This window comes from Pseudorca crassidens, chromosome 12, assembly GCF_039906515.1.
Source record: "Pseudorca crassidens isolate mPseCra1 chromosome 12, mPseCra1.hap1, whole genome shotgun sequence".
Classification (NCBI taxonomy): Eukaryota; Metazoa; Chordata; class Mammalia; order Artiodactyla; family Delphinidae; genus Pseudorca; species Pseudorca crassidens.
Window position 1 is genome coordinate 85693007 of NC_090307.1, and position 10642 is coordinate 85703648.

The 10642-nt window shown below is 40.4% G+C and overlaps 1 protein-coding gene across 2 annotated transcripts; it reads left to right on the forward strand.

Moving 5' to 3' along the window:
- The first annotated feature begins 555 nt into the window (after positions 1-555).
- TMED2 (transmembrane p24 trafficking protein 2) lies at positions 556-9958 on the forward strand. Of its 2 annotated transcripts, XM_067701106.1 has the most exons (5): positions 556-841; positions 2274-2466; positions 2867-2887; positions 5263-5370; positions 8421-9958. In XM_067701106.1, exons 1-5 carry the CDS (start codon positions 662-664, stop codon positions 8543-8545), a joined length of 627 nt encoding a protein of 208 aa, XP_067557207.1. In that variant the 5' UTR covers positions 556-661; the 3' UTR covers positions 8546-9958. The 2 variants fall into 2 exon arrangements, with proteins under 2 accessions (XP_067557207.1, XP_067557208.1); XM_067701107.1 differs by lacking the exon at positions 2867-2887 and having other exon boundaries at positions 560-841.
- The last annotated feature ends 684 nt before the right edge of the window (positions 9959-10642 follow it).

Sequence of the window (10642 nt, forward strand, 5' to 3'; positions counted from 1 at the left end):
TATATACATACAGTAAAATACGGAGCATTACTCTTAAGTATACAGCTTCCTGAGTTTTAAAAAAAGCGTACGTAAACACTCATGTACCCATTATTTAGGTGCCGATATAAAACATTTCCAACATCGCAGTAGGTTTCCTCGTGCCCCTTCCCAGTCTATACCCGTCCCCATCCTTCCCCAGTCGGTTGTTGCGAGGTGAGGGGAGGCTAACATAAAATCTCAAGTCCTTGGCTTCAGCCCCATTCCTCCTTCCACTTCTATTGCTGCCTCCAAATCTTTCGCCGTCTTTGTGGATAATCCTAAGAAGCTCGTGCATGGGGCGGAAGAGGTTTCTCGATACTACCGCTTTCTAGTGTGCTTCACGGAAACTTAGGCTGTACGCGAACGGGGATAGGGATACGGACGATGGTTTCTGGTCCTTCGGAGCCACCGTCCAGGCTCGGGCAGCGCAGAGCCGCCTTGTCCCTCGGCGGCCGCCGTGCGTCCGTTACGTGGCAGCAACTGGCGCCCACCAATCCACGGCGCCCGCATCAGCCCCCTCGGGTGGCGCAGCCGGAAGGGGCGGAGCTGAGGTGGCGGCGGCTGAGACGACAGCGGTGGCAGCGCTGACGGCGGCTCTGGAGGCCGCAGTCCCGGTCCTGGCTTCGGCCCCAGCCCCACCATGGTGACGCTCGCTGAGCTGCTGGTGCTCCTGGCCGCCCTCCTGGCCACGGCCTCGGGTTACTTCGTCAGCATTGACGCGCATGCCGAGGAGTGCTTCTTCGAGCGGGTCACCTCGGGCACCAAGATGGGCCTCATCTTCGAGGTGGCCGAGGGCGGCTTCCTGGACATCGACGTGGAGGTGCGGGCGCGTTGCCCGCGGCCGAGGCGGGGTCGCGCGGCCGCTCTGGGGTTGTCGGCACCCGGGGCCCGCGGGGGGAGCGGGACACGGAGGCCGCTGTCCGAGTACTGGGAGGGGCCCGAGCCGCCACCCGGCGACCCCCTAACGGTCCCTTGCCCCGCGCCCGCCCGGATTCCGGGCTCCGCTCGGGATACGGAGCCGTTGCGTGGTTGCTTTGGATTCTCAGCTTGAACGGCGTGTTGCCCTTGGAACCTCTCGCCGAGCTTTGTCGACCAGGCGCCGCGTGTCAGCTCCGGGCCCAGGAGGCGTTTCACAGTCGCGTTTAGCTAGTGGCAGGTCTCGATGCTTCCCTTCATAGCGCAAATTAAAGTTGAGACGTGGCATGGAAACTTCTGAAAAAGTAAATCGGAAGCTATGGAGGAGTGCTAGGCAGGTTCACGTTGTGTTTGCCTTTATTTTTTCACCCGAGTTAACTCGTTCTTACACAAACCTCCGGATACCTCGTTTAGCCATCTCATGACTAGGAGAGTGGAGTTGGGTCATGCAGTTTAGAAGTGACTGCAGCGTAGTATCTGGAGAAAACGGAAAATTATTTTAAGAAACTAGCAGTCCCTAAAATTTCTCCTGTGTCTATTTTTAAGTTCAGGGAATGACTCGCCTCTGACTTTCTTTTTAGGAAACCAGATGTAATTACTATTTAAATTCACCTATTAGTATGATTAATTGGGTCTAAGGATTTTCCATCTGACTGACCATCAACTGAGTGGGACATAAATCGCACAAAACAAGTGAAGTCCAGAAATAAGGAGATGATGGAAGGAATGACTGTTAAAATTAGCTAAGATCTTAAGACATCAACTATTTCAGTCTGCACGTTTTACAGGTGGCACGGGCTTCATCAGAGGAACTGACTTGAGCAAGGCCTAACAGTGGGGTAACACACTGGGGTGAGAACATGGGGCTCCCAGTTTCCAACCTAGTCCTTTCCCTTAGGCCTTTAGGCATCTCAGATGAAGCAGATTCCTTTACCGGCAGATCAATCAGGAAAACCTAGATGTGTAGCTTGCTCAAAATTCTTAGTTTTAAAGAGATTTCTTTTTTTCTGGTTTTGATATTAACAGCTACATATTTGCCTGTTTGTTGGTGGTGTTGGGCCACTTGAAGACAAGTGTAAGGTGTGTTTCTGAGGGGTTTACGTTTAAGTTGGACAAATAAGACAAATGTTGTCACATAGACAAATGTAGAGTTGAAAGGTGTTCGGAGAGCCTTGTTTCTTAAATGGGAGAACTGCAGCCCAAAGAGGTTACTGTCAGTAACTGAAGTGGAGCCAACGGCAGGTTACATTTTCTTAGAGAATGTTCTATTGCCAACAGACATCACTTACGATTTTAAATCTTTTGAGCTATCTCACGCGTTTCTCTCCTGCTTCCAGATTACAGGGCCTGATAATAAAGGAATTTATAAAGGAGACCGGGAGTCCAGTGGGAAATACACATTTGCTGCTCACATGGATGGAACATATAAGTTTTGTTTTAGCAATAGGATGTCCACCATGACTCCAAAGATAGTGATGTTCACCATTGATATTGGGGAGGCCCCCAAAGGACAAGACATGGAAACAGAAGGTGAGATGAACATTCAGAAGATTGATAACACATTCTAAGAGTTAATACTAATTCTGTGCATTTTATCCACCTGAGTGGAGTGTTTGATATTTTAGGTTCTCTGACTGTGTTTATGACCAAAAACCTTTTGTGAAATATACTTTTTATTTATCGAAATCTCCTAATTAACAAAAAGAAGTTATTGGAGGTTCATGTTTATATTTTACTTCTTTACAATTGCCATTTCAGGCAGCTTAGTCACTTGTGCTCTTTTAAGCATGTAGGTTACATGTGTCTTAGGTTGTTTGTTCTGTTAATTTGCTTATTCTGGTATATACATTTTTAGTTGCTCATTTGTATACATGACTAGTTTAGCTAAACTTTTTGTATGTGTGTGTTTATATCTTACACTTTTCTTCAGGTGGTGGAGATACCTGGGATGGTATGTGGATTGATTTTTGACAGCATCCTGTCTTTCTGCATATTTTTGTTGGCTACTGTCTAATTTCTGCTTTCCTTCTTTCTAACCTCAGTTTGTTAGCATGAGAGTGTTTTTTCTCTTAGTTAAAAAAAAAACCCTACAGCTAATTTAGAGTTTTAGAGTGGTTGTTTTTTGGTGGTTTTCTATTTGGTTACAGGAGATACAGGTTAGGTCATTTGAAACTTGGTTAGATGTGAAATGCAGTTCTAGGAGCCATGTCTAGATAAGGTGACAAAAGCTTTGTCAGACATATGTTGCAGTTGGATTAATTTTTATTCCTCAACTGACCAGCAGTGAACCCTAAATTGATTCTTCTGGATAAATTGCTTACCAGGAACCAGCATGTAAGGATTTTTTTTTTTTTTTTGGGCACAGTACATTTCAGGATTTTTGGAAACTAGTAGTAGTAGTAGAAGTAGTTTTAATAGTACTTCATAGTATTAATGTGATATCATTTGCCCTAGATAGTGAGCACTTAGTAGAGTATTTACATAAAGAAGGTGAACTGTTTTTAGGTGTTGAAATCTATAATTTAGAGAATCATACTACTAAGAAATTTCTGTGCTTGCTTTCCAGGGTCATTTGCAGTTCAGGACTTGGCTAATTCTCAAGGAGAATTAGGAGTTTTGAAGGGCTTTGACTTTGTTCATTTTCTGGAAATTAGTCCTTTCTAAATAGTCAGAAAATGTTGGCTGATGAATGTGAATACTCTTCTTAAATCTTTTAACACGATATTTAAAATTCTTGCTTTTGCTTGTTAATATCAGTGAATGGCAGCTATAAAATCAAGCTTTCCTCTAAAGCAGTGGTTCTCAGGTTAGGATGATTTTTGCCCCCCAGGGGACATTCGGCAGTATCTGGAAACATTTTTGATTCTCATGGCTGGGTTGGTGGTTGTACAATGCATTGGACAGCTTCCCACCACAAAGAATTATGTGGTCCAGAATGTCCATAGTGCTTCTCCTGAGAAACCCTTCTCTAAAGGTTCCACCTAGTGCCTGGGCTTTTCACATGAAGCTAGTGAGGGATCATTTGTGATTCCAGCCCAACTACCTTAAAATGGTAGAGGCTCTTGGTTTCTCTTAAGAAATGTAGGATTATCTGTGGAATTATCTTGGAATTCAAGATGAGGCCCAATCTTGGGCAGTCCTGAAGAAACCCCTCCGATGCAGTCTTCCCTTGTGGTATATTTTTTTCATACCTGTTTGTTCATTGTCATAATACAGCATTACGTACAAGCATACACTTATTTTTCAGAACTGTTAGTTTACCTTGCTAAAGAGAATACCTGCTTTTAAACCTTGCGTGGCTGAGAGCTTGTTTCTTCACTTGCAGTGCCTGCTGTTTCCCACTGTAGTGAAATTATTGCTTTGACTATAATAGAAGAATGTTGAGTTGGTGTGGATTTTCCTCAGAGCATCTTCATGTTTTTCTCTGCTCAGCTTCATAAAGATTAAAAGTCAGTTTTGATACTACTCCTAAATTAACATTAGAGTTATATGATTTTTTAAGAGTAGATTTTGATTTAGTTTAAATATCATTATTTATAGGATTATTATTAGGGTTTTGTTTATTTTATGTTTTGTGGCACCTCCTCCCCACCCCCCCTGCCAGTCTTTTTATTTTCTCCACTATGGTTAGCAGTGAGTTTAGTGAACTTAAGTTAGGAATTCCTTGGAAGACATTTCTTAGGGTTGTAGTCCTTTAGTTAGTAAACGTTGTATAGTATGTTTCCTACTCTGAAAAGGGTTTCTCTACTGGGAATGAACTTGAAAAAATGCGTTGAGAATTAAATTGTCATCAGTGGTCCAAAATGATGTCTGAGCCATTTCTTAAAAATAGCTTCTTTTGGGGCTTCCCTGGTGGCACAGTGGTTAAGAATCTGCCTGCCAATGGAGGAGACACAGGTTTGAGCCCTGATCTGGGAAGATCCCACATGCCGTGGAGCAGTTAAGCCCGTGCGCCACAACTACTGAGCCTGTGCTGTAGAGCCCACGAGCCACAACTACTGAGTCCGTGTGCCACGACTGCTGAGGCCTGCGCACCTAGAGCCCGTGCTCCGCAACAGGAGAGGCCACCACAATGAGAAGCCCGTGCACCGCAACGAAGAGTAGCCCCCGTTCGCCGCAACTAGAGAAAGCCCGCGCGCAGCAACAAAGACCCAACGCAGCCAAAAATAAAATAAAATAAATAAATTTTAAAAAGTTAAAAGAAAATAGCTTCTTTTGTATGCCTTCTCTGGAGGAATTTTTTGGTTTTTTTTTTTTTTTTTTTTTACTGCTTTTCAGAAAGAGATTGCCAAGTATGAGCTAATCTGTTTTCAAATCCGTTTGTAGCTCACCAGAACAAGCTAGAAGAAATGATTAATGAGCTCGCAGTGGCAATGACAGCTGTAAAGCATGAACAGGAATACATGGAAGTTCGGGAGAGAATACACAGAGCAAGTAAGTTAATGATTTGACTGGGGGCTGTGTCTGGGGGCCGTGAATTGGTGATGGTGTATTACCCAAGAGCTTGCTTGTATTTTCCTCATTTGGAAATTTTGCAAACATAAACATACTAAAATACTGACTTAAAAAAACATCTATGCAAAGATATTTTTTGAGTATACATGTTTCTTTGTAGAACTTTGTACTAGACTAGTTTATTATTGGGACATTCATTCTGAACCAAACCTTAAGAGTTTAAAAAAATGTATGGTCAGCTAGGGAGTAAGCTAATGGTTTTCGTAAAGCAGAAGGGAAAAACACTGAAAAATGGATATTGCTTTTTTTTTTTAACTTTTTATTTTATATTGGAGTATAGCCGATTAACAAAGTTGTGATAGTGTCAGGTGCACAGCAAAGCGACTCAGCCATACATATACATGTATCCATTCTCCCCCAGACTCCCCTCCCATCCAGGCTGCCACATAACATTGAACAGAGTTCCCTGTGGTATTGCATTGGTTTTAAATCACACATCTGAAACTTTTGTGCCAGTGTGGTAAATGTTATATGCTGAGGCTTAGCTGTTTTTCTAAAACCTAATGTTTAGTCTAGTTAAAATAGAAAGCATTAAACCATGAATAGAGGTACTCACCAGGTGAAGATCAGTTTGGGCTCCCAAGTTTGTAAACTGGGAATTGAGAATGTATTAGTCTTCAGAAACATTGATAATTGGAATCCCATCTTAGGTTGCAAGAGCCTGTTTTAGCCCAGGATGTAGCATTAATTATGTTGGTTTTGCATTTAAAATTAAGAGGTACCATATTGACCCACAGACCAGATGACCATATTTTAGATCCAGGTCCGCACCCATTCAGTATCTTCATCCTCCATGTTGTCCTTGGGGATAGACCTCACTGGGAGCAAGCTCGTCTGTAAATGTAAAGTGGCTTATGTCTGGAATCTTTGTTTTGAAGTTGGGGTAGGGAGTGGAGAGAAGAGCGACTCAAATAGATAAGAACAGGTTGAATTTCTTCAAGATGTGATTTCTGTTCTTCCCACCCTCTTACATCTATTCTTGCTGCTGATGGAAAGGCCCCTTTAAGACCTAGAGTGCAGACTTCACCTGTCCTTGGGAGAATAATGAGTAAATGTAACAGACTGGAGAAGTGCCTCTGTTCTCCCTTTTTTGGGATGGAATGGGGCCTGAGATGGACCAAGGCTTTTATGCATACTCTCTTGCCTCTTCCACCATGATTCCTTCTCCTTGCCTGCACTCTTGATGTCCTCACCCTCTGGAATCCCTACCTTCTCTCCCTTACCTGTCGGTTATTTTGCTCCCAGGTGGGGGCCAGCCCATTCTGGGATGAGAAGGGCAGTGAACAAAGTGTGAGGACTCAGAGTTTTCACTGCTTTGTAGTTTAAGTAGTTCAGGCCAGGTGGCTTTAAGGAAATAGGAGGTTCTTGGGAACACAGCAGCCAGAGGAAGCACCAGTCTTCCAGTCTATGGGGACATCCAACCTTATTCTCTCGTCGTTAATTTGAATGGAGATACTCTTGTATTTGTTTCACAAACAAAATAGAATTTTAGACATTCAGTTTAATTTCACAAATCAAATAGTTCCCACAATGTTGTTTGTTATTTGTACATCTTCCTATAACACTGGCTTCTCAGAGATGGCTCTAATGAGACTTTTTTTTACACTATGGTATTGTAATAGCTCTGTGTTGCTTTTAGATCAGGCTAATGTGTGAATGGCAAGAGAACAGCGTCTTATATACACACATTTTCCTAGATGGTTACTTTACTATGTTAGTATGCTTCAGTGTGTTCTATTTAAGCTTAAAGATGCATTTTTCTATAAGTGAAGGGAGAGATAAATACTTCTTTTTATGTGGTTGCTTAATATTTTGAAGTGTTTACTCAGCCATTCCCCTTTTAGACAAAAATTTTAAGATGCTAGTCATTCAGTTATGCTAGAAATTGGTTACTAAGTTTGCAGCAGAAATAAACTTCATGCCATGGAATTAGCACTAAAATGTAAGTGTTGGTGGTTTTTAGAGTTCTAGTTAATGTTCTTGGGCATGTGTCTGTTTTTAGTCTGGAAAAAACCCCACTGTTTTGAATAACTACAAGTTATCTTTCTGGAAACATTTAATTGCTTTTCACTTCTTTTTGAGTGATCATCAGTCCAGTATTTATTGCAATTCTAGTTTATCTTTTAATAAATGGTATACATACATCTAAAAATAGGACAGTTTTTCATCTATATTACTGTATTGCTCATTATTATTGTTTTTAGTATTGGCCATTTGCAGAAAAATCAGAAACTACCCAGTGCTTTTAAAAAGTTAAGGAATTTGATCAGGAAGTTGAAAGAATGTGATATAAATTGAGTGGAATAAAATAATATAGTCACGGTTGTTCCTTTGATGATCAAATTCTTAGCTTAAAAATGGGGTAAATCATGAGACTAGTACAGGTTTGTCTAGTAGTAACTGCCAGTACTGGTCCATGAAACTGAGAAACCTCACCATCTAGAGCAGATGCTAAGTACTGTACATAGTGCTCAGTAAATATTTATTGGATAAATGCTTAAAGAGAAAGGCACTTAGACTGACACATTTTGACTTGGTAGGTAGTGCTTTTTGGTTAACTCTGTGATCTTGAAATAATCTCTTGATTTTTTTTTTTTAAGTCAATTTTCTGATTCAGCAAAAAGGATTGTAATGCAGGGACTTTCTAATGTGTTGGATTGGGTTTTAACCCTAGACTGTGACCTTAGGCAGGTCACTTGTCCTCTCTTTTCTCATGCATAATCAGATTGGGCTTGACTGAACTCCATGAATCTTTAAGGTCTCATCTAGATCTAAAGTTCTCTGCTTCTAAGTTCGTTAAGTTGCTTGGGGACAAAAGACAGAGGTATTTAGAGTATTGTGAGTGTTGTGTGAAGTATTACTCTCACATGGAGTTAAGAATAGGGGATAATTTATGATGCCTATGCTGTTTTTTTTTTCTTTCTTTCTTTTTGTTAAATTTTGTTTGTTTGTTTGTTTGTCCTCAACAGTCAATGACAACACAAACAGCAGAGTGGTCCTTTGGTCCTTCTTTGAAGCTCTTGTTCTAGTTGCCATGACATTGGGACAGATCTACTACCTGAAGAGATTTTTTGAAGTCCGGAGGGTTGTTTAAAAAGCCTTTTCCTGATGATCTGAAACTCATAATTCACTGTTTACCAGACATCTTGGTCATAATAATGTCATTAGTTTCTATGTTTTTATTTTCTAAACTGTACATTCACAGCTTCTGTTTCTTTGTGATTAATAGATACTGGGGGAAAACACTTTTTTAGGAAAGTTACAGTGAAAATTTGACATGTGATTGGCATGATTTCATATCAGTTCTTTCTCCATATACAGGTCCTTCCAGAACTCAAACACTGTAAGTGGAATTAGGTGTATAGTCCTTATTATATCTTCTTTCCTTTTGTTTTCATAGTAAAATGCAGTTTGTTCAGGATAGTACTTTACTGATAGTACTTTACTAAAAATGACTGCATTCTTGGGATCCCTTATCCTGCAGTTCAAGTCATTAAAGGTTCATTTTGTTGTTGAGTCCTTATCAGAAACAACAATCTGAATCTTGACATGTTCTATCCAGCCTAATGGCAGAGCTCTATGACTAGAGGATGCTACCAGGTTGGTACTTTTATACTTTGTCTGTCTTGTTTTTGCTTTAAAGATAAGACTTAAACCAACAACCTTTTTCCCCTTTAAAGTTTTACTTTGCTTAGAACTCAATCACCTCCACTTAAAATTGTTGACACAAGCAGCTAATAACCATTTTTTGGTTTCTGCCTAACCTTGTAAGAAGTCTCTATTAAAGCCAATTCTCTGGGTGTTGCAGCGAACGGTGGTTCTTTTTCTTTCTATGCTGGCACATCCACTTTCTCTACTCTTGGCACGGAGGAGGTATGCATTCACATAATTGGAAAAATCTGGATTTGTGAAGCCAAAGGGTTAAAAAAAGCCTCTTGGATTTCTTTGCAGTGATATACAGCCACTATTTTATTTTTGATCAGTGGCATTTTGGCCACTGTTTAATTAGTGTACTGAGCATTACTGTCAGTACTAGGGTGTTTGTTTTTGTTTTTCTTGGGTCTTTCTTTTTTTGGCACATGTGAATTTTGTATAAAACGAAATGACTTTCTCTTGGCCTCTGATGATGGGTTTAAAATTAAAGGAGCATCTAGTTTTGGTGTGGGGATGATCCAGGATTATGTTGTGACTGATGTATATTGATTACTTGTACATTTGTTTTGGATCTTTGCAAGGGGAAAACTACAAGTAACGAGTTTTATATAATTAATTTAAATTTGTTACAGGTTTTCATGTTCAGGATAAACAATTTTTCAACCTTGGGTGAAAATACTTGCAACAGTTTAAGGTGACTGTGTTTTACCTTAGGACAACTGTTGCATGCCAATTTGTGTGCGTGTGTGTGTGTGAAAACACTTCAAAATTGAGTTAAAAGATGTACATTTAAAATTGGTTGTGTATCTAATCTGCCCCAGGTCCAGTAAATAAACAATTCTTTTTAAAAACAGTCTTGGTATTCTGTGTTTTATCTATTAACGATTAATTCACATTTGTTAAATACCAACTTGCTAATCATATTTGAAATGAGACATGTCATGTTTTCTGAGTAATGATGCCTGTTATAAATACGTTACTTTTTATGTCTGTAAACTTGAGGATAGTGAATAGGAACCCAATTTTAGGTTTCCCCGTGTGATTCCTTTGATGGGTTAGTGTTATTAACATCTTAAGTATTTTTTTCATTGGAAAAAAAGTTTGAGTTATTTTCACTCAACCACCTGGTTTGTGGATGTGGGAAATAACTTTAAAAGGGATCAAATGATTTGCCCAAGGCTCCCAGATGAAGAGTGATTGATGGGACCAGAATCTAGATCTCTGCCTTTAGAAATGTTTCCTCGTCCTCTATTACACTAAGGGCCTGCTAGTAATAAAAGAAACTATGGTTTATACAGCACTGTGTAATGTTCCGGCCTGACGCTAAGCGCTTTACATGGTCTGCCTCATTTATTTCTCAAAACATCTATTACCTTGGGTGCTATTATAATCCTCATTATGGAAATAAGCAGGCTTGGAAAGGGTCCCCAGATCAGAAAATTAGTAAGTAGACCCCAAAATGAAAATGCAGCTATGCGTTTTCCTTCTGTCTTTGCTTTCAGACCTGTTTGGAAGTCCTATTTTATAAAACAGTTGT